This window comes from Gasterosteus aculeatus, chromosome 8 (genome assembly GCF_964276395.1).
Source record: "Gasterosteus aculeatus chromosome 8, fGasAcu3.hap1.1, whole genome shotgun sequence".
In the NCBI taxonomy this organism is placed as follows: domain Eukaryota; kingdom Metazoa; phylum Chordata; class Actinopteri; order Perciformes; family Gasterosteidae; genus Gasterosteus; species Gasterosteus aculeatus.
The window spans coordinates 559,759-584,173 of NC_135695.1; the positions used below are offsets into that span (position 1 = coordinate 559,759).

General features: G+C 50.9%; 2 protein-coding genes across 15 annotated transcripts in view; one reads left to right on the plus strand and one right to left on the minus strand.

The window, feature by feature from the left end:
* Positions 1-415: 415 nt before the first annotated feature.
* mcf2l2 (MCF.2 cell line derived transforming sequence-like 2) overlaps positions 416-24,415 on the plus strand; it is a 113,773-nt gene continuing 89,773 nt past the window's right edge. For 7 of the 14 annotated variants that reach the window (XM_040183355.2, XM_078107533.1, XM_078107535.1 and 4 more), the window contains exon 1: positions 13,932-14,658. In XM_040183355.2, the coding sequence (XP_040039289.2) occupies positions 14,493-14,658 (166 nt within the window). In that variant the 5' untranslated portion in view covers positions 13,932-14,492. Of the gene's footprint in view, positions 531-797; positions 1,120-12,752; positions 12,922-13,931; positions 14,659-24,415 lie in introns of those variants that run through there. The other 7 variants (XM_040183357.2, XM_078107532.1, XM_078107534.1 and 4 more) reach the window with 5 other exon arrangements.
* LOC144411354 (uncharacterized) lies at positions 9,864-12,007 on the minus strand. The gene is made up of 2 exons (XM_078107541.1): positions 10,405-12,007; positions 9,864-10,269 (listed from the first exon to the last, which is right to left on the minus strand). The coding sequence occupies exons 1-2, from the start codon at positions 11,998-12,000 to the stop codon at positions 9,997-9,999; spliced, it is 1,869 nt and encodes a 622-aa protein (XP_077963667.1). The 5' UTR covers positions 12,001-12,007; the 3' UTR covers positions 9,864-9,996.

Here is a 24,415-nt window from a genome sequence, read left to right on the forward strand (position 1 = left end):
CATGTTTGTGTGCACGCCTCCAGCTGGGCATGTGATTGGCTGGCAGGGAGAGACTGGGTGCAGATGTCTCCGGCTAATGACCGTCTCAGTCCCAGTGGACATGTGCTCCGTGGAGAGATGCTAATGGATGCCCGGCATGGTTTGCTCTCATGAAAACGTGGAGCAGGATCAGTAGCGAATGGACCGAGGTAGTCAGAGGTGAGGAGTCAGAGGTCAGGTTGTGGATTGGTTCAGCTTCAGGTCAATTCCGGAGAAACAGAGTACCATCTTTTAAGACATTGTGATGTAAAAATCCATATTTCAATTTATGGATGCAGCCTTCTGCCTGCTCCAAGCTGTTCCATCACCAGGATTTCCCTGATGGAGTAATTAACCCCCACCCTCCCCCTTCCTCTACATCCCTCCTCCCCCCTGCAGGCAGGTTCTCCCTGTCAGTGACTCAGCTTCTCCTCCAGCAGCATCAGTGCTTTCCTGGGATTGGAGTGAATCAAAGGCTCCCACACTGCTGGAGCATCCAGACATTGTTTTAGGTTCGGCATATCTTGAATTGTTTTTTTTTTTTAATTATATTTGAGGTGTTTCTTGCTTTGTAGAAAAGGACTGTCTGGGGGCAGATGTTTTGTAATTAAGGGGCGGGGGGGGGGGGGGGGGGGGGCTTTCTGTTACAAATGTACCTACAAATTGGCACACTTTGCACTAATGTCTTGCTTTTCTGCCCAGTTTTGGGCGAGAGAGTCTCTTTTGTTCTGCTTGACGAATGCCGTTTTAATAACCCAACTGGATTATGTTATCCGTAGGGTTACTATTTGGCTAAGAGTGGCATCCTCATTGTCCCCTCTGTCAACGTTTGGGTGGAGGAGAGACTCCACATGAAGGAAACTCAAAGAAGAAAGGACTAGGAGAGAAAAGAGGAGGACAACCCCCTCTCACGGGAGAAAACTGGATACGGAGCAATCGGAGGAGAGGAAGGGTGAGGAGAAGAGGCGTGGCAGAGGAGAGGGAGGCAGCGTAGAGCGGGGGGATGCGACCCACACCCTGAGATGCTGGCCTGGCTGAGAGAAGACGAGATGTCGGTCCAGGACCTGCTGCACAGGCTGCAGTGTGTCATCACTCATATCGGTAAGTCCTCCTCATAATTCATTATAGCATCTTTGTATCGTCGAAGAGCACGATGGAAGATGTGCTTTCATCGGAACATTGCTTCTCTGGTTATCCAAGAATGGTTGGAATTGTGTGGAGAAGGAAATCCGTCTTCTCATCAGGACCAGGAGGATGAAACAGTCTTTCTGTGGTTGGTTGCGTTTAGTCTGTCAGCGCGTTCCCCGCGTTGGTGAGATTAAGGTGCGTTGACTTTATGTTTCCATTGATGGTTGGCTTTACAAGATCTACAAGATCAATATTTAATAGATGCTATTTACTTCTTCTCCCTTCACCTGCATCTCCTTTGCTCTTTTTTTTATTTTTCTTGTCTCATAATAATGTTTCCCTCCCCTCCACGCCATTCCTCCCATCCGTCCCCTCTGTCCTCTCTGTCTGCCTCTCTCTCGTCTCGCTTGTCTCCCATCGTCCTTTTGCCTGCTCCACTTCCTGGTCCTCTCCCCCTCTGGGTTGGGAAGTGGGTTAATGTGCCACGCTGCAGAATGTCACGCAGCATCTTCCATTACTGCGCTTCCTGCATTGCACCGCTAGGGCGGCGAGGGCGGGGTGGTAACCATGGAAACTGAGCCGCTCGCTGAGCGAGGGGCTCTGCTCCCATCATTGTCTAACCAGACGCCTTGACGCATCCACTCATCAGTCATCTCCCTGCCTTTGTTGACCGGCAGCAGGTGCATTTGTAGAGGACAATTCCAACCCGCCAGCTCATGCCTTTTTTATGATTTTACATCAGAAGCCGGGTGTCCGTCAATCGCGAGGTTGGAACGGACCTTGGGTTGCTCTGCAGCAGCTCCCAAATGATGTATGCCCAGAGGTCACATCCCTGTACGCATGTGACATAAAGTAATTACACAAAATAAAGAAAGACAACAGCAGCAGAAAACAAACTGACAATGTTTATCCAGGATCTCTGTGAACAGGGGATGAACACCTTCAACAATCACTGAGTTATGAACAAAACTTGTCAGATTTACGCATTTCTTCCCTCAAAAGCTCTTCAATCTGATCCGTTCTCTCGTAAACATTCTTCCTTTTAATAACGGCCATATTGTGCTGTGAAAACGGAGACGCGAGACTCCGTAAAGGACGTAGTCAGCGGACCAATCACAGCCTGGTGCTGCAGGAGGCTGCGTCGCTTTAGACGCTTGTCTAGAAAAATGGGTCGACACACGCAAGGAGGTGTGAAAAGACACGCAAGGGACACGCAGGGGACTCTTGCGTCCGTGTGTCCTTGCGTCTCTCTGAAAACGCAGAAGCATAAACTAGGCTTCAGTGTTGGTAAGAGGACACCCACACCCTCACCTCTGCACATCCGCACCTACACACTGCTGGTGGGTGATGACATCACCACAGCGCCAGGATGTGTCATATACCCTTGTCCCCTCGTGCATAATTCATAAATGTAAAATGCCCCCTGGTCCCACTGAAGCATGTCAGCTGCTCACACAGTCCTACTGTTGTTGCTTAAAGCTCCCTTAAAGCCTTGTCAGTCTGAACTGGTGGTTTTATCAAAGGAGGGTGTGTTACAGAGCAAAAGGTCACCCTGTAACACATAATGCCCAATGTTGCTGTGTTTGTTTCCCAGGGCAACCACGAAGGGGAGAGGATAATACGTCTCTGTGTCTTTACTGGAAGTATAGAATTACTCTACACATGATGCAGGGAGACTCCTCCATGCACTGGGTCCGTCACATAGGAGACCCCTCCATGCACTGGGTCCATCACATAGGAGACCCCTCCATGCACTGGGTCCGTCACATAGGAGACCCCCTCCATGCACTGGGTCCGTCACATAGGAGACCCCTCCATGCACTGGGTCCGTCACATAGGAGACCCCCTCCATGCACTGGGTCCATCACATAGGAGACCCCCTCCATGCACTGGGTCCATCACATAGGAGACCCCTCCATGCACTGGGTCCATCACATAGGAGACCCCTCCATGCACTGGGTCCGTCACATAGGAGACCCCCTCCATGCACTGGGTCCATCACATAGGAGACCCCTCCATGCACTGGGTCCGTCACATAGGAGACTCCTCCATGCACTGGGTCCGTCACATAGGAGACCCCCTCCATGCACTGGGTCCGTCACATAGGAGACTCCTCCATGCACTGGGTCCATCACATAGGAAACCCCCTCCATGCACTGGGTCCGTCACATAGGAGACCCCTCCATGCACTGGGTCCATCACATAGGAGACCCCCTCCATGCACTGGGTCCGTCACATAGGAGACCCCCTCCATGCACTGGGTCCTTCACATAGGAGACCCCCTCCATGCACTGGGTCCGTCACATAGGAGACCCCTCCATGCACTGGGTCCGTCACATAGGAGACTCCTCCATGCACTGGGTCCGTCACATAGGAGACCCCCTCCATGCACTGGGTCCGTCACATAGGAGACCCCTCCATGCACTGGGTCCGTCACATAGGAGACCCCTCCATGCACTGGGTCCGTCACATAGGAGACCCCTCCATGCACTGGGTCCATCACATAGGAGACCCCCTCCATGCACTGGGTCCGTCACATAGGAGACCCCCTCCATGCACTGGGTCCGTCACATAGGAGACCCCTCCATGCACTGGGTCCATCACATAGGAGACCCCCTCCATGCACTGGGTCCATCACATAGGAGACCCCTCCATGCACTGGGTCCATCACATAGGAGACCCCTCCATGCACTGGGTCCTTCACATAGGAGACCCCCTCCATGCACTGGGTCCGTCACATAGGAGACCCCTCCATGCATTGGGTCCATCACATAGGAGACTCCTCCATGCACTGGGTCCGTCACATAGGAGACCCCCTCCATGCACTGGGTCCATCACATAGGAGACCCCCTCCATGCACTGGGTCCATCACATAGGAGACCCCCTCCATGCACTGGGTCCATCACATAGGAGACCCTGCTGTCATTAGCACGTTATTCACATCCACCGAGAGAACTTTAGTGCCTTGTTCCTTCAATAATAATAACCTTGGAGGAACCAGGCAGACATCCCTAAGATGAATGAAAGAATGAAGGCTGACTGAACCTTCTACTGGAGGCTGCTAATTTAGCTTGATTTCAAAATGGAGATCTAGAAGGGTTGCTAGAATAAATCCAAAAGAAAATACTTTCACTTTTAATTAATTCTTCTAAATTTGAGGCAAAATTATATTGATCCATTCTAAGATGAGTAGGGCACATGAAGGCCATTTTAAGGAAAAAGGTTTCACAGGGTCAGACAGTGAGATGAATTTGAAAGGCACTTGTTGTGTTACAGTGTAAGTGGACCAACCCTGTTGAGAACTTCAGTCCTTTACTGAAATGACAAGCAAATGGCACTTTGCTTGGATTCCGTTAAGGTGCCTCGGGTTACATGAGAGAACATATTAAACTAATTAAACTAACTAAATGGAGGAGAACGGAGAATAATGTAAGCGATGATAATCATGTCTAGCTGATGTCCTGTTGTCGAGGCAGCAGACGGGTCTGTCCCTGTCTGCGTGATGGCTGCTCATTTTGTTCAGACGACACACTGAAGCCTAGTTCATGCTTCTGCCTTTTCAGAGAGACACAAGGACACGCGGAAGCAAGAGTCCCCTGCGTGTCCCTTGCGTGTCTTTTCACACCTCCTCGTGTGCGTCGACCCATTTCTCTAGACTAGCGTCTAAAGCGACGCAGCCTCCTGCAGCAGCAGGCTGTGATTGGTCCGCTGACTACGTCCTTTACGGAGTCTCACATCTCCGTTTTCACAGCACAATACGGCCATTATTAAAAGAAAGAATGTTTACGAGAGAACGGATCAGATTGAAGAGCTTTTGTGGGAAGAAGGAAAATACGGGACAAATGTGTCCTTGATGAAAAGCAGCAGTGTGGATGCACGGGGCAATAAAGTCTATGATCAATAAATAAAGCAACCAACGACTTCCACACACAAAGACGTGACTCTCTCGGTCGTCTTCAACAAAACACGTGACTCCACCTGTTGTTCTGGAGGTGAATCGCTCTGCAACACACGCAGGACTTTCCAACCAGGAAGTGAAACCAGTGCGTCGACACGACGTAAAGACGCAGGAACATGCGGCAGCCTTAAGGTCTGTGGTGTCACAGAGCTTCACCGTCATTGGAAGTCAGTGAGTTGGTGGCAGGTGTATGTGGCATTGTAGTTGACCCATGCATTCACATAAGGACTTGGTAAATATACTTAGGGACCGACAGAATATTCACATATAACAAAACTGCATCATAAACTAAGTTTTTTTTGTCACGGATTATTTGCTTTTGCAATGAGTCCACAGACGTCCGTGTGGGGGATCCAAATCCACAAGGAGGCTGTAGTTTGTATCCGGGCCACGTACTTTGGTTGTGTCTTGGTTTTCTTTGTTGTTGTCATTTTAAATGTTGTCATTTTGCGTAAAACAAAACCAAATTGGTTTGGAGCTTTTATTCAGATGTTTTCAATTTAGAATGTGTTTAAAACGGCGCCGGTCCTCTTGGTTGAGCCGGTGCATCAGCGTCGACTGTAACCTCAGGTGCTCCGCTCCAATAGCTGCTGGGGGTTGGTGGTAATACCCAGAGGACGAGCCCCCCACCCATGACGTCAGAGCTGCATTCTCTCTGCTTCCTCTTCCTGCCTCTGGAACGGGGGCGGTGGAGGAGCGTGGGTCACCATATCCTTCGGAAAGCGTTTGTCTTTCATTCTGTCAGCTGGACTGAGGCCAGCTGAGCAGCGCTGCTCACAACAATGGGACTGGTCCTCCGGGCCGAGACAGAATGGCTTCAGTCTGCCCTCATTCTCTCATTGCACAGATTTTCAGAGCATCCTGAGCAGATGAAGTGGGCCGAGGTCAAGCGAGCCCACTTGGTGTGGACGGACTGCAGGTTTAATACACTGGGTGTGTGCAGAGGTGGACACTTCCTGTGGACAGTATGTATTCTCAAGTTGTACAAGCTGAATCAGACTACACACTGCTGGTACCTGCTATTCACATGACACGTATGGGCCTCAGCACCCAGTGTTCTCCATGGACAATCCCATTTAGAACCCAGCTTTCAGTAGCACGCTCCCCATGCCTTCCCCACGAGACACCGGAGCAGTAGTTTACCCTACGAATGATGAGATTATTTTCTATGGGAACTAGTTAAGAAAGTATGACCCTAATTACAGCTGGCCATTTAGTGTTTCCTTCAAATAAGCCGTTGATCCTCTTACAGTAGGAATTCCTGCTTCACTTTATGTTGCATTGCTTTAGGAAACTGAACAAGAAGCAAACGTGGTTCGCTGAAACAATCCTCAACAAAAGCTCTGCGTCCTGCTGTCTGGGGGACATTTGTCCAAAGTCATAGTAAATTACCATGAAGAATTCTCAATTGCAAAGTTGAGCCTCTATGTTCCCCTACATCAGTAAACAATGGTGACAAGAGTGTTTCTTCATAGTCATTCTTAACGCTTACCATTAGTGCAAATGGTGCAGATTCCAGCAGAAACAGGTTCTCGAGAAGCGCCCTGCAGCAACAGATTCAGGTGCCCTGCTGCAGGACACCTGAATACTGCGCTCAAATAATGTGATAAGCCAATGTGCATGAAAACATAGTCCGTAACCCATAAGCATCAGAGGTACCGTAAGAACGGCTGCAGCGCTCGTCAATGATGTGAAGGTAGTAGCACATGAAACGTCACAGACTACTGGCAGACAGGAAGTCAGTGAGGACGCTTACTTGTGTTTTATTGGTGGAGGCGGGCGAGGCCTGCGCTGATCCTACAAACCTCGTTACCTTTGTGTGCATGTGTGAATCTTCCCCCTGCATGGCGCCTTCCTTGAACAACAAAGCCATTCAGACCTGTGACTTATGGAAGTTCTATTTGTAACTAGCAGGCCTCAGCTCAGATGTTGACACATGCAGCGAGGGATGGAGACTGTAGCTCCTTAGGTCACCCTGCAGGAAGAAGCTGGGAAGTGAGCCCTCGGTCATGGATCATGCCAAACAGGGTGCTCACCAGAGCTCTATGATGTGGCTCCACATATGCAGATGGAAACGTTTCAGTGAGGATGTGCTCCTTCCAACCTGCTGTGAATGTGGTCTCACACACACACACACACACACAACAACAACCACGACGGATTACGGCTTCTAGAGGTAAAACATGATAGTTATGGAGTTGGGGAGAGGGACAGAAAAACATGCATGTATCACATGACACATCAGTGTGTTAACACAGCGTAGTCAGTGCACCTAAACTTAATTTATTTATTTAGTCATTTATTTTGCAGGCACAATGCACACTAATCAACAGGTGTACTGTAAGTGAGCCAGAGAGGCTCATTGCCGTCTGCTGAGCAAGACAAATGCACATACAGGTGAATCAAGCAGGTAACACAAACAAGCCCAACGATGCATGCAAACCTGATTGGCAACAAGCCAAACCGTGAGGTTGTATTTGAAGGTCTTGTATGCCAGTATGTGTGATGTCAGAGTATTCCACGAGTGACAATGCAGATGTGCTACAGGTGCTTAATCTGTGTGAAATAACACAATCCCCTCGTGAAGCAGATCTAGTAAGTCTGCTGCTTTGACTGTTTCGTTTAATAAAATCAGTAAGTGGAGGCGGTGCCGTTCCAAGTAGAACTTAAAAAAACAGACACACATCAGGGAATTTAATGAGGTTCTCCCAAGTCAGGATATGCTTGCTGAGAATATTGCACTGATAGTGACTTGATGGTTTTCAAGGCTTCTTTATGTAGAATGTGAATACATTTTACTGTTGTGCTTTCAAAACCATTGTCACATGTTTTACCTGTTTTAAAAAAATCAATAATAATGCCTATATACTTAAAATCTAATATTTAGACTCTGACACTCCACAAAACCCATGACTATGGAAATAAATTAAGTTAGCTTTAGGCAGCAGAACCACGTAGGTCCAGGAAAAGAACATTCATCTTAACTTGATTAGAAGATAGTTGTGATATGAATTCTAGTTAGCGTCTGACCACCAATTCATAAAACCATAGTGGCTACAAATATGCCGCATGCTCACAGGTTTCAAAATCAAAAATGTTCCAATACAGAACATCGTGACAAGGTAAAGCAAAATATAGAATTCTAACGCGTAATCTTTAACCAACTCTCCTCCTATCTTCGCCATAAATACCTCCTTGACCCCCACCAGTTAGGCTTCAAGGCCATTCCACAGAGACTGCTCTCCTTGCTGTCTCAGAGCAACTCCACACTGCTAGAGCTCCTCTCTGTCCTCTGTCCTCGTCCTTCTGGACCTCTCTGCTGCATTTAACACAGTCAACCACCAGATCCTTATTTCCTCCCTTCAGGAACTTGGTGTCTCAGGCTCTGCTCTCTCTCTTCTCTCGTCCTACCTCGACGACCGCACCTACCGGCTAACCTGGAGAGGATCTGTGTCGGAACCTTGTCCTCTTACTACTGGAGTTCCTCAGGGTTCCGTCCTGGGTCCCCTTCTCTTCTCGCTCTACAACAACTCTCTTTCACATGGCTTCTCCTACCACAGCTATGCCGATGACACCCAACTAATTCTCTCCTTCCCTCACACGGATCTCTGCCTGTCTGACTGACATCTCTCAGTGGATCCGCCCACCATCTGAAAATCAACCCCGACAAGACTGAACTACTTCTCTTTCCAGGAAAAGATTCTCCGACCCAGGGTCATCTTCGGCAACTCTGTGCTAACGCCCACTTTAACTGCTAGGAACCTGGGCGTCACACTTGACAGCCGACTCTCCCTGACTCCCAACATCACTGACAACACGATCCTGTAGATACACGCTCTACAACATCAGGAAAACACGTCCTCTTCTCACTCAGGAGGCAGCGCAGGTACTGATTCAGGCTCTTGTCATCTCCCGCCTGGACTACTGTAACTCTCTCCTGCAGGTCTCCTGCTACCACCATTCCACCTCTGCAGCTCATCCACAATGCAGCAGCTCCACTGGTCTTTAACCTTCCGAAGTTCTCCCTCACTCCTCCACTCTCTTCACTGGTACCGGTGGCTCATCCAGTTCTAAACATGGTGCTCACGTACCATGCTGTGAATGGATGGGGTCTAGCTTACATCCAGGTAAGATTTGAAGCAACACCAGCTGTGAGGTATCATGTTCCATTATATTGGAGACAAGGCTGATAACAACACTACAACTCACACCCAAACTACGTAGACCAATAGATACCACTAAGAGGTAAGAGGAAGGACATCTATTTTCAATTCTGGGGTGAAGCGTCCCCCAAACGTCCTGGACTTGACATTATAATACTATTTATTATGCCTGTGACGTGGCTGCTATGTGGCACCAAGGGTCGGCCTGCACTAGACCAGGACCTGGTCTTGCTTCTCTTCACGGCTTTTCCCTTCCATCATGTGGCTACAGTGAAAGGATTGTGCTCGTCCGCCTCTGGTGCACACATGTGGCCGAGGCCTTTAAGCAGACACTGCTGTTGTGTGTCAGGGTTGGAGGTGGAATGCAGGACTCAGACGCAGACTTGCGGGAAACAAAAGACTTTAATAGTCACAAGGGTCAAAAAACACAGGAACCGGGGCAAACGCACACAGGCAAGAGACTACGGCGATCCAAGACGAAAGACATGCGTGGCGAAAGACAATGACGCGACAAGTGACACAGGAGACACATGGCTTAAATACACAAGGGAGGTGCAGGTGATTGGACACAGGTGGAAACTATTAGACGATCACAGGGGACGACGGGACAAGGCAGGAAGTGAAGTTACCCGGGGACACGAGTGGCAGAAAACTACAAAATACAACAGGAAGTGAAACCACACCGTGACAGTACCCCCCCCTCAAGGGCCGACTTCCAGGCGGCTCACACTAGAGCAAAACAAGGGGTGGGGGGGAGGGAAACCCGAGACGTTGGTCGGACCACCCGGGAAACTCTGGCGGGCGGCCCGGCGGGCGGCCAGGCGACCGGGGAACCTCTGGGGGTCGGCCTGGCGGATAGGCACACTGCCGGGGAGCCTCCGGTGGTCGGCCCGGCGGACGGTCATTTGGCCAGCTCCGGAACGTCTCTGGCATGGCAGGCTCGGGGACACGGGAAACCTCCGGGGGGGTCGGCGGCGGCTCGGGTTCGGGGACACGGAACACCTCCGCAGTCGTCGGCGGCTCGGGGACACGGAACACCTCCGCAGTCGTCGGCTCCGGGACACGGAACACCTCCGCAGTCGTCGGCTCGGGGACACGGAACACCTCCGCAGTCGTCGGCTCGGGGACACGGAACACCTCCGCAGTCGTCGGCTCCGGCTCGGGGACACTGGAAACGTCCGGGGTAGTCGGCTCCGGCTCGGGGACACTGGAAACGTCCGGGGTAGTCGGCTCCGGCTCGGGGACACTGGAAACGTCCGGGGTAGTCGGCTCCGGCTCGGGGACACTGGAAACGTCCGGGGTAGTCGGCTCCGGCTCGGGGACACTGGAAACGTCCGGGGTAGTCGGCTCCGGCTCGGGGACACTGGAAACGTCCGGGGTAGTCGGCTCCGGCTCGGGGACACTGGAAACGTCCGGGGTAGTCGGCTCCGGCTCGGGGACACTGGAAACGTCCGGGGTAGTCGGCTCCGGCTCGGGGACACTGGAAACCTCCGCGGTTGTCGGCGTCGGCTCGGGGACAGGGAACACCTCCGTAGTCGGCTCCAGCTCGGGGACACGGAACACCTCCGTAGTCGGCTCCAGCTCGGGGACACGGAACACCTCCGCAGTCGGCGGCGGCTCAGCCCCCCCCATAACCCACCCCACAGCCCCCCCCTCAAGGGCCGGATCCCAGACGGCCCCCAAATCACCAACGGGAGGGTGGGAGAGGACCATGGGATGGGAGGGAGGGAGTCTGAGTCTCGGAGCGGGGACCGGGGGCGTCGGGGCCATGAGTCTCGGAGCGGGGACCGGGGGCGTCGGGGCAATGAGTCTCGGAGCGGGGACCGGGGGCGTCGGGGTCGGGGCTGAGAGTCTCGGAGCGGGGACTGGCCGCGTCGGGGTCAGGGCTGAGAGTCTCGGAGCGGGGACTGGCCGCGTCGGGGTCGGGGCTGAGAGTCTCGGAGCGGGGACTGGCCGAGTCGGGGTCATGGAACGTGGGGCCGGTACTGGTCGGTTCGGGGGCATGGAACGTGGGGCCGGTACTGGTCGGTTCGGGGGCATGGAACGTGGGGCCGGTACTGGTCGGGTCGGGGGCATGGAACGTGGCGCCGGAACTGGTCGGGTCGGGGGCATGGAACGTGGCGCCGGAACTGGTCGGGTCGGGGGCATGGAACGTGGTGCTGGTACCGGGGGCATGGATCGTGGCGCTGGCTCGGGGGTCGGGGACATGGATCGTGGCACTGGCTCGGGGGTCGTGGGCTTGGGTCGGGAGGCCGGGACGGGAATCTGCTGCGGCCCAGCGCGGGACATCTTGCGCTGCGACCGAGCGGGGTCGGAACGTCGCTGCGGCCCAGCGCTGGACATTGTGCGCTGCGACCGAGCGGGGTCGGGACGTCGCTGCGGCCCAGCGCTGGACATTGTGCGCTGCGGCCGAGCGTGGGGAGCATAGGTGGCCTGGAGTCGGACCGCAAGGTCCATTACCCGCTCCCAGTGAGAATCGCCGCCGGACGACCACGAAATGGCCTCCTCCTTAGGGGACCATGTGGTGGGCGGCGGATGGTGACCCAGATGCCTACTGAGGGCTCCAGATGGGGAGACGGAGTAGTACAAGTACCCAGCTGGAACCCCCGGGAGGACCGTTCCCCCACTACGGGCAGCCCGCTGGAGACTCCGTGGACCCCCCATTGCCAGACGGGTTCCCCTGAACTCGTCCAAGGGAAAAAACTCTGCTGAGTCCTTTCTTGGTCGCGTCATTCTGTCAGGGTTGGAGGTGGAATGCAGGACTCAGACGCAGACTTGCGGGAAACAAAAGACTTTAATAGTCACAAGGGTCAAAAAACACAGGAACCGGGGCAAACGCACACAGGCAAGAGACTACGGCGATCCAAGACGAAAGACATGCGTGGCGAAAGACAATGACGCGACAAGTGACACAGGAGACACATGGCTTAAATACACAAGGGAGGTGCAGGTGATTGGACACAGGTGGAAACTATTAGACGATCACAGGGGACGACGGGACAAGGCAGGAAGTGAAGTTACCCGGGGACACGAGTGGCAGAAAACTACAAAATACAACAGGAAGTGAAACCACACCGTGACAGTTGTGCTGTTTCCACTACATGGCAAGTGCTGACAAAGTATAAAGGGACTCATGGAGAAAAAAGGAAACAGGGCTGTTTCCAAGAAGCTGGAGAAATATCCCAAAAAAGGAAGGAAACAAAGGGCTCGTGGACGAAGAAGGTGGAGAAAAGGAAAAGCAATAAAGGGCCTTTCAGATGGAGGAGACATAAAGGTGGGAGTAAACAGGGTGAGGGGGGAGTCCCCTGCCTGATGGGGGGGTTGTTGAGGATATTTGTGTAAACGGTGGTAAGCAAAGATCCCCTCACAAGAGGTGGTTCAGACCCGCTCTGACCAAAACATGCACATTCCTCTCTCTCTCTCTCTCTCTCTCTCTCCCTCCCTCTCCCTCCCTCCCTCTCTCTCTGCTGCACACTAAAGAGGAGGGCTCGTCCCGCAGCGCGCAGAGGGAACACACAGCCACCAGGACCGGACCGAAGTGTCACCTGTGTGTTTCGTTGCTGTGGCCGTCGGGCTGGACGCTGGCGTCCCTGCGGCTCGGCCCCTCCTCTTGGCGTGGATTGTTTTCGAGCAGCAGCATGGGATCAGTGATGTGTAAGTGATGTTTCTACAGCTTCACAGGTGTGTGTAGCGGGTGGGATTCTCAGTGAAGGAGTCCACCATGAGGGCCTGGTACGAGTGGGTTCCTGGATGGCTGTTGAGTCTTCTGATGGATCCGTGTGGGGGTCAGATGTACCCCTAGTAGTTCCTGTTTCTGTTTCTCGGGGTCCTGATAGCTGTTTTTAGCACATAAATGATTCTATTATAAGTGAAAGTCACAAGCTCAATATTTTTCTATCCTAGACTGACTATTCTAATCACTAATTACTATACTGTATAGTTAATGTGTACATTGCTTCACAAGTTTATTGTCATTTTTTACAACAATCTGTATCTATATACTGTACTACTGTTGGCTTGTGAATTTCACCAAGGGATCATTCCATTCTTATCCAGTATCATTTATTTTTTGATTATGTTTAAAGAAATGAGTACCGTAAGTTATCAAAGTAGACATGTAGAGGTAGAAACATTTCCTTATCAGGAGCATATTGTGGAGTTTAATGTGTGGAGTTTAATGAGTTTTAAAGTGTAATGTAGTGTAAGTACAACATTTGTACTTAAGTAAAGAACATGAGTAATGTTCAAATTGATTAAGGGGTACAATGATAATAAGCGTTTGGGTCTCTTTTAGTCGTCTACCTTGCCTGAAGTCAAAGTCTGCCCATGGATGGACCACAGATCTCACTAGGGTCACGAACCCAAGGAAGCTCTGTGTCGAGTGGGAAGTTGTTCGTATGAGGGAACCAGAGGTTAAACAAAATGAACCCTTGGGAGGCATGAATAATGATGTCATTTTTGATCATAACTCTTGAAGGGCTTGACAGGAATGTATTTGCGGTTTGAGGTTTGATAAGGGAGGGTCGGTCTAGAAACAAATCGTTTTATGGTAAATGGACTGTACTTAGTTCCTTTTCTTCTGATCATTTAAAGCTCTTCAACACTTCACGTCATCATTCATCCATATAAACCCATTGGCACACTGATGACAGGAGCCACCACGCACAGTGACACCTGCCCATCAGCAAATAACATCCAAGGACATATGGAATGCACAGCTAAATAATAAATATCTAACATAGTTTATAGCCTGTCATGCATTTTTGGTGACTGATTATTGTAATTACATTAGATTCCTGCAGAAATCTATTCCCCTGTAAAATAGGAGTTATGAAGTCTCCGTTGATTGGGTTACTGTAATCCTGTTGCACTGGGGCTAAAAATAAGATGTGTGCCCAGGTATGGTGTGGTCAGTGTGCAGTCCCTCACAGCAGGTAGTGGTGCTTTATAAGAGTCACTCAGCCAGACATATGTCCTGTAAGAGGCTCTGGTTTCTAACGCAGAGATTATGACGCAGAGACAGACAGGGACAGGAGCAGGGAGGCACCTTGCTGGCTCTATAGAGGGACACACTGCAGCACTGTTGCTGTGTCTGAGTGTGAATAACACAGAGGGGGTTGAGGAGACGTGGATGATTCGGCTGTCTCTGCTGCAGGGCCAGTGAGCAGGCTTGCTGGTAGATGTTGCAGATAGGAACACACACGCAACGGAGGTCAGGCTGAGTGATGACTGGAGATGGATGCCCCAGGCAGCTTGCTATGGCAGACCCTCCCCCGTCTCGGTGTCCAAGCTGTGGTAGATATGGAGCAGCATTTTCCACCGTGCGGATCTCCACCGCAGAGATGGAGTCTTTCCACCACTTCCTGGGTGTGTGTCAGGACGCTGGGTCAAGTAGGTCTACCCACCCCTGCATCCCTTGCTTCATGCTGCCCCTCAGCATGTCCAACTGTGTAGAGCTTCAGTGTCTTCCGCGTAGTTTTCTGTGAGCGATGTGTCACTCTGTCTCTGCGTAGGTGTTGCAATAATAAACAGTAGCTAGAAAGCATGGACCAGACTGGCAGAGCTGAGTTACTGTTGTTTTATCGATCACAGGAAAGCTGACATGGTTGGTAGGTTGCCATAGTTACATGTTTTGTCTGAGACCTTGTCTTGCATCAGGACGTGTAAGTCTAAATGTTTAAACTTGGTAAGCTCTAAACAAAGGCCAAAGGTCAAGAAAGGTTTTTTCCGCAAAACCAGGAGACTGCTAGACATCATCACATTGCCATTGCGCGCATGTTAGCATGCTAGCATTAGCTCTAATCTCAGAGCACCATAGCACAGTCTGAACAGAGCTGCTACAACGTGTGACAGAAATATGAAAATAAGTTGGCCATGTTTGGCATAGCAAGCTAACTACCCCGAAGTACAGCTGAGGTTGATGGGAACTCATTGATTGGTCCTAAATTAAAGTTAGCACAGATTTCATGAGTTAAACATGTTAAATTGGCTGGCATTGTATTTGAGTCTTCTAGGCGCCTCACAGCAAGAAGGTCCTGGTTCCACTCCGCCCAGTGGCCTTTCTGTGTGAGTCTGCATGTTCTCCCCGTGTCTGTGTGGGTTCTCTTCGGGTCCAAGATAGTTGCAGGCAGTCTTCATTTCAAACGCATCAGTAGGCCAAAGCTTCAGAGCAGCTGCAGGCAGCTGTTGGTAAGGTGAAGAGGACTTCCAGGTAGTTTTGCATCAATGCTGCATTTCTCAGAACGAAAATGATGACGGAACTGAAATATCACCACAGTGGCCATGAAGAGGAATTGAACAGAGACGATGTGACTCGTCTAAGGTCACCCTGGTCAGCAGCACATGGAGTTATTTCATGTTGGACTCAGCAGACACAACCTGCCTGCTCTACCGAACGTCTGCTGCGGATGAGCTGGATTTAATGTTTGTTATGAACATGCTTACGTTCATGGCGACTTCACACACGTACACACCGGGGCACACATTCTCACACTCCAGAAGGCTAATGACAACCATGTGCGTGTAGTGAGACAACCCGTGTGTGTGTATTTGTGTGTGGGTGTGTGTGCCGGAGGGAACCCTGTTAATCAGCGGACCGTCACAAGATATCCTGTGATTGTCTTCTTACTCTGACGCCCTCTTCCTGAGGACAAATAGGAAACGCCCCCATCCATTTGTACCTCGAGAGAGAGACCACCCCCTAAAAATAGCACTGGCTCTGCACAATATGTGTACGAGAGTGTTAGGACGTTATGTGTGTGAAGAGCCCGATGTTCTTCTATTGCAATGTAGAAGTGAGAAAGTGCACATGTTCAAGACAAAAGTAAAATTTTCATCTTTTACACACGCTGTTTTAACTTTCCCAGACGCACGGGGGGGCAGGGCCGAATCGGTATACGAGAAGCAGAAGCGACTGCACATGCGTGATGACCGTTCTGTAATTCTCACAATAGCAAAGTCATCTGGCCGGACCGACGGCCCGGTGGGTCACGGGGGCAACAGCTCCAGCAGGGGACCCCAAACTTTTACATTACATTACATGTCATTTAGCTGACGCTTTTATCCAAAGCGACTTACAATAAGTGCATTCAACCATAGGGTACAAACTCAGGAGAACAAGAAACAAGAAAGTGCAATTTCCTCAAATAAGCGAATTTACAATTTGCTATAGATGAGTGACGTCACAAGTACAATTTAAGTGCTGCAATTTGTTAGTCTTTAGTCGAGGTAGAGTCTGAAGAGGTGTGTCTTTAGTTTGCGGCGGAAGATGTGAAGGCTCTCTGCGGTCCTGATGTCTTCAGAGAGCGCGTTCCACCATTTCGGCGCAAGGACAGCGAAGAGTCGAGACCTAGTCGAGTGTTTTGCTCTCAGTGAGGGAGGGACGAGTAGTTTTGCAGATGCAGAGCGGAGAGTGCGGGGTGGGATGTAGGGTTTGACCATGTCCTGGATGTAAGCTGGACCCGATCCATTCACAGCATGGTACGTGAGCACCAGTGTTTTGAACTGGATGCGGGCGGCCACCGGTAGCCAGTGAAGAGAGCGGAGGAGTGGAGTAGTGTGGGAGAATTTCGGAAGGTTGAAGACCAGTCGAGCTGCTGCATTCTGAATGAGCTGCAGAGGTCGAATGGCGGTGGCAGGGAGACCTGCCAGGAGGGAGTTGCAGTAGTCCAGGCGGGAGATGACAAGAGCCTGAATCAGTACCTGCGCTGCCTTCTGAGTGAGAAGGGGACGTATTCTCCTGATGTTGTAGAGCTTGTATCTACAGGATCGCGTTGTCGCAGTGATGTTGGGAGTCAGGGAGAGTTGGTTGTCGAGTGTGACGCCGAGGTTCTTAGCAGTCGAAGTGGGCGTTAGCACAGAGTTTCCAAAGTTGACTGTCAGGTCCTGGGTAAGCGAATCTTTTCCGGGAAAGAGAAGTAGTTCAGTCTTGTCGGGGTTGATTTTCAGATGGTGGGCGGACATCCACTGAGAGATGTCAGTTAGACAGGCAGAGATCCGAGCCGCCACCTGGGTGTCCGAGCGAGGGAAGGAGAGAATTAGTTGGGTGTCATCGGCATAGCTGTGGTAAGAGAAGCCATGCGAGCGAATGACAGCGCCAAGAGAGTTGGTGTAAAGCGAAAACAGGAGGGGACCCAGCACGGAACCCTGAGGAACTCCAGTAGTAAGAGGACACGGTTCCGACACAGATCCTCGCCAGGTTACCCGGTAGGTGCGGCCATCGAGGTAGGACGAGAGAAGGGAGAGAGCAGAGCCTGTGACACCGAGTTCTTGAAGGGAGGAAATAAGGATCTGGTGGTTGACCGTGTCAAATGCAGCAGAGAGGTCCAGAAGGATGAGGACAGAGGAGAGAGAGGCGGCTCTAGCAGTGTGGAGTTGCTCAGAGACAGCAAGGAGAGCAGTCTCTGTAGAGTGGCCTGCCTTGAAACCTGACTGGTGGGGGTCAAGGAGGTTGTTACAGTGGAGATAAGAGGAGAGTTGATTAAAGATAGCACGTTCAAGGGTTTTGGACAAGAAGGGAAGAAGAGAGACCGGTCTGTAGTTGTTTTCTTCAGAAGGGTTGAGGGTGGGTTTCTTCAGGAGAGGGTTGACTCTTGCCTCCTTCAGAGAATTGGGAAAACAGCCAGATAACAGAGCGTTGTTGATGAGAAAGGTAAGGAACGGAAGAAGGTCAGGTGCGATAGATTGTAGAAGATGTGATGGAATGGGGTCAAGAAGGCAGGTGGTCGGACGGGCAGAGGTTACTAGGGTAAGAATTTGGTTAGGAGAGAGGGCGGTGAAAGAGGGAAGTGAGGGCGAAAGAGGTGAGGTCGGTGGGACGCGAGAAGTAGGTGGTGGGTTTGAGAAGGAGGAGCGTATGTCAGCTATTTTCTTGGTGAAGTAGTTGACAAAGTCTCCCGGAAGAAGGGTGGAGGGGGGAGGAGGGGTAGGGGGTTCGAGGAGATTGGAGAAGATCGAGAAGAGTTTTTTGGGGTTAGAGAATGAGGATTTGATTTTGGACTGGTAGAAAGAGCTTTTGGCAGCAGAGATAGAGGCAGAGAACGAGGAGAGGAGAGATTGAAATTCAAGCAGGTCGTCAGGTCGTTTATATTTACGCCATCTCCTTTCCGACGCTCGCATGGTGGCTCTCATGGCACGGACCGGTTGAGACAGCCACGGAGCCGGAGGGGATTTGCCAGTCCGTCGTGTCGTAAGAGGGCAGAGAGAGTCTAGAGAGGAGGAAAGAGATGAGAGGAGAGTCTCTGCAGCAGCGTTCGGATGCAAGAGTGAGAAGGAGTCAGTTGAAGGGAGAGCTGATAGAACAGAGGATGCCAGCGAGGAGGGAGAGAGGGAGCGAATATTGCGACGAGCCGGTATAGAGTTAGTCAATGAAGGAGGTTTGTTAGTTATAGAGAGTGGAAGGGAGTAAGAGATGAAGAAGTGATCAGACACATGAAGTGGAGTTACAGAGAGGTTAGTGGTAGAGCAGTTTCTAGTAAAGATGTAGTCAAGGTGATTGCCGGCTTTGTGAGTAGGAGGAGAGGGAGTGCGTGACAGAGCGAAGGAAGAAAGTAGGTGTACGAGGTCAGATGACTTCTCTGTCTGGATGTTGAAGTCACCCAGGAGGATGACCGGAGGACCATTTTCGGGGAAATTAGACAGGAGAATGTCCAATTCTTCCAAAAAATGACCTAAGGAGCCTGGTGGACGGTAGAGGACAATGATGGTTAATTGTACCGGGTGAGTGATTGTTACAGCATGGAATTCAAAGGACAATGGGGTGGCTGGTGGTAGAGGGTAGAGAGAAAAGCTCCATTTGGGTGAAATGAGTAGACCTGTGCCACCACCCCTACCAGTGGGCCTGGGAGTGTGGCTGAAGGAGAAGGCGGAGGAGAGAGCGGCTGGGGTGGATGTGTTCTCGGGTGTGATCCAGGTCTCGGTCAGAGCGAGGAAGTCGAGTGACTGCTGGATAGCAAAGCCGGAGATGAAGTCAGCCTTGCGAGTCGCTGACTGGCAGTTCCAGAGACCTCCTGTGACGAGGTGCTGGACGTGTGAGGAGCGGGTGGGATAGGAGAGAGAGGAGAGGTTACGATAGAGAGCAGATCTAGCCCGAGGCCTGTAGTATCTGCGGGAAGAGATTCGAACAGGCACGGGTGAAGGGGTCAAACACATTATTAAAAATAGCAGAAGAAGGCGCCGCATTCAGCCGCCCCGAAGACTGCCACGAAAGACTCCCTTGTCTTTGTTCTGCTCGTCTACGCGCTGCGAGGATAAGCTAACGCTTCCCACGATTTCTAGTTAAATACTCCCTCGTTAGTGGAAGTCGGCTGCGGCTGCGCTGGCCGCTCCCCCGTCGTTTAGGAGACAAAAGGTCGATTGGCCTCGACAGAAACTCCTCAAAATGCAAAGCACCAATAGCTTGACACCCTAATCAGTGAACAAACACCATGTGGTCTTTTGACAAAATGAGAGTTTAAGGATACAAGTCTTATTTGCTTCAGAAAACAAGGCAAAACAGACTTAGATCAGGTCAAAACCTAGCAGAGTTAGGAGGGCACACTGGCAGTTAACTTAATAGTAGAATCTAGAACACAAACTGGCACTAAAAGACTGAAAGAGCTTGAGCAAACTAGCAACCAAGATAACTTCAAACAAAGAGAACTGGTCGTGAGACGACAAAAAACTAAAGCAAATCAGCAATCAAATTAACTTAAGACACTAGAATCAACAGCAAATTTAGCAGACTAGCTTGGTTTAAAGAAAGAGATACTTAGTCCGATTTCAGGTCACCTGGATGTCTGGTGGCCTTGTAGAAGAGATGCAAACTTCCCTTTCCATGTCTACCAGCTCTGACTGGGGGATCCCAAGGCGTTCCCAGGCCAGATATAATCTCTCCACCTAGTCCTGGGTCTTCCTCTGGGCCTTTTCCCAGCTGGCCATGCCTGGAACACCTCCCTAGGGGGGCGGCCAGGGGGCATACTTACCAGATGCCCAAACCACCTCAACTGGCTTCTTTCAATGTAAAGGAGCAGCGGCTCTACTCCGAGCTCCTCCCGAATGGCTGAGCTTCTCACCCTCACCATCTCTGAGGGAATTGTCAGCCACTCTCCTGAGGAAACCCATTTCGGCCGCTTGTACTTGTGACCCAGTTCTTTCGGTCATGACTCATCCTTCATGACCATAGGTGAGGGTAGAAAACAAGGTTGACCGCCTTTCGGCTCATCTTCCCTTCACTCGTGACCCCGAGGTACTTGAACTCCTTCACTTGGGGTAAGGACACATTCCCTACCCGGAGTAGACAATCCATTGGTTTCCTGTTGAGAACCATGGCCTCAGATTTTGAGGTGCTAATCCTCATCCCAACCGCTTCACACTCGGCTGCGAACCACTCCAGTGAGAGTTGGAGGTCACAGACGGAGGATGCCATCAGGACCACATCATCTCCCAAAAGCCACGATGAATACCACCCCCCCCATGAAGTGTAGACCCTCATCCTACCGACTGCACCTCGATATCCTGCCCATGAAAACCACAAACAGGATTGGTGACAAGGCGAAGCCCTGGCGAAGGCCAACCCCCAGCGGAAAGGCCTCTGACTTACTGCGGAACACAGCTCTCGCTTTGGGTGTATAGGGATTGGATCCCAAGTAGGGACCCCTCGAGCCATACTCCTGCAGGAACTCCCACATTATCTCTTGGGGGACGCAGCCATACGCCTTCTCCATGTTCACAAAACACATGTAGACTTGATGAGCGTGTTCCCAGGCCCCCTCCATGATCCTTGAAAGAGTAAAGAGCTGGTCCGTCTTTCCCCCTCGACGGACGGACATTTCTCCCTCCTGAGGTTCCGGATGGTCTTCCAGAAGCACTTTGGTGCCGACCGAAAGTCCTTCTCCATAGTTACCCCGAACTCCTCCCGCACTTTGCCTCCTTCACGGCAGCGGCTGCCATCCTTCGACCCTGCCGGTACACTGCAACTGCCACCGGAGTCCCACCGGATATCATAACCCGGAAGGCTTCCTTCTTCAGTTGGACGCCTTCCCTGACCACCGGTGTCTACTATGGGGTTCAAGGGTTACCGCCCCTTGACTTACCTAAGACCTTGAGGCCAGCTCACCATCAGATGGTGACAGTTGACAGCACCCTGACTTTAACCCCCCGCACAAGCTCCGGCTCCTTACCCCCTAGAGAGGTGACGTTCTACATCCCCAGAGCCAGCATCTGCCTCACAATTCTATTCCGTCTCAGAAAACTTTTGTTGCCATAATATGTCAGACATACAAGGACTTTGCGTTTGGTGCAACCGATCATCCTCTCTGCAGAGCGGATGACATTCTGCAGCCTGCCCTTGTCCTTGGTTGTGGTTGCAGCGTACCAGACGGTGATGGAGGAGCAGATGATGGACTCGATGATGGCCGTGTAGAAGTGCACCATCATCGTCTTTGGCAGGTTTAATTTCTTCAGCTGCTCCAGGAAGAACAACTTCTGCTGAGCCTTCTTAGTGATGGAGCTGATGTTCAGCTCCCAATTGAGGTCCTGGGTGATGATGGAGCCCAGGAAACAGAAGTCCACAAGTCCACAATAGTGTCGGGGGAGTCACCTAGGGTGATGAGGGAGGGTGGGGCTCTGTTCTTCCTGAAATGAACAACCATCTCCACTGTCTTTAGATCTCCAGGTTGTTCTGGCTGCACCACGACACCAGGTGGTCAGACTCCCACCTGCAGGCGGACTCATCCCCACCAGAGATCAGTCCAATGAAGGTGGTGTCATCCGCAAACTTCAGGAGCTTGACGGACTGGTGGCTGGAGGTGCAGCTGTTGGTGTACAGGGAGAAGAGCAGAGGGGAAAGAACGCAGCCTTGGGGGGAACCGGTGCTGATGGTCCGGGAGGCTGAGACTTGTTTCCCCAGCTTCACGTGCTGCTTCCTATCGGCCAGGAAGTCTGTGATCCATTTGCACGATGATCGTGTTGAAAGCAGAGCTGAAGTCTACACCCAGGATCCTGGCGTAGGTTCCCGGGGAGTCCAGATGCTGGAGGATGTAGTGGAGTAGACCCCCCATTGTCACTGCCACCCTGTAGTAGCGCACCCAACCCCTTAGGTTTCCCAAACAGGTGGTGAGCCCATGGGGATTAGCGCACTGGTGTGGAATGAAATTATCTATATCCCAGAATTTAGCCACATCTCTCAGCCCTAATTTTGTGGCTAAAACTTGTTTCTTTGGCCTTTCCCTTTGTCCCCTATTCATACGTCCTGTTGGTTTTAACCATGTAGGGAGATCGTGTTCCAGTTTGTCTGACTTGCAGCCGTGCCTCCAAACAGAAAACCAGGAGCAATTTCTTGTTTACTTGCTTGGTATTTATTGTAATGAAAACGTAAAAGAAAAATAAGCATACTTTGCTTTTGACACAAATGAAAGAACAAAAATTAGTTATTTAAATACACAGACATACATTTAAGTCTTAAAACAGCATGCTGTGTGTGTGTTCCTTGTGATGCATTGGTGCTCTGACATGCATACATGGTGGCCACTAAGTGCAGCGATCACACCTATGTGTGCGTTACTCTTCCTGCTCCAGCCTCAGTCTGTCTGTTTGAGTGTGTATACAGTCAGCTCAGCTCCTGCCGAACATCATGAGATGTTCACGTCCTACAGGCTCAAAGGTCACATGTCGACTGAGAGGAAAGAGAGCGGCCTTTTATAATCCTCAGCCTTGCACACAATCATTCTCAGAGAGAGAAGGGCTCTTTGTTGTAGCTGCTCAACAAAGCGAGCACATCTTAGAGTTATCGCTCTCTCCCTCACACACCGTGGGACTCGGTGTGTGAGGCGAGTGGAGGAGGTGAACAGGTTAGGATAGAGGAGCTGCACAGATGTCTACATGTATGTTAACAATGAGCAGAGAAAGATCTTCAGCCCTGTCGTTCACTTCTGGTCATCATGTTGTAGAGACTCCATTGTGAGTGTGGGAAGCCTGCTGCGTGTGGTAGTGGTAGCTCCATCTCAGTCTGGCACACACACATTCAGTATACACACACACGCACGCGCGCACACACACACACACACACACACACACACACACACATCCTATTCACGTGCCGTACACCTAAGTAACGTGTTATTCAGATGGTACATGTAAACAGTGGACCTACGTGAAACCATGCACTCATTTATTACCAGGTGAGACGTTTCCTCCTTGTCAGTGTGTGTGTGAGTCATGATGGTACAATGTGGAGATCCTACTGACGAAAAACTTACTATACACTATAAAGGTGTGTAGTTGAGTTGAAAAAACTCCCTTTGGTCCATTTGATGTGTGACGAAGCTGTTGTGACCCCATCACCCCTTCTCCAACGCTACCCTGGACTGTCACAGTGTGGCTTTGCTTCCTGTTTTATTTTGTAGTTTCCTGCCTCTTGTTGTACCTGGGTTAGCTGCACTTCCTGCCTTGTTGTGTTATCCCTTGTGTGTCTGCCGTGTTCCTGATTGTTTCCACCTGCGTCCAAACACCTACGCATTATTATTATTATCATTATTAAACCATGTGGTTTCCCTTGTCTCTTGTCGGTTACCTCAGTTGTCCGAATGAGTTTCCTGACTTGTCTGAGTGTCTTGTTTCTGTCGGTGAGTTTTGGGTTTGCTGCTGTTCCTGGTCCGCGGCCTCCTGAGGCATTTCTGATTGTTTAAATAAAGTCTTTATCTTTTGCTTGGAATCTGCGTTTGAGTCCTCGTGAGTCATGCATCCTGACTCTTGGTCTCCTGCTGTCAGTTCCTCCGTCCACTGGAATCTCCTGCCTCCAGTTGTATTGAAGAAAGAATCAGTCCACACCAAGTCCTGTTTCCTTCAACATGAATGGAGCAGACAGGGGGACAAACAAACATGCAGTAACTACCTGTGTGTTCTTCATTTGAGGATCTGGTGTCTGGAGTGTTTATGATGACACAATGTAATGTTGCTTGACCACAAGTCGAGCTGCATATGTCATATTTATGGCCGAATCGATATGAAAGAAGCAGAAGCGACCGCGCAAGTGTTCTGTAATTCTCAATACATCCAGCAGCAACCCTGCAGCTGCTTCACCATCATCACAAAGCCTGTTATGGACACCCAGACCAACAGATGTCTTTCCCAGGTTTCACTCACACACACACAGCTGGAGCAGAGCCCTGAA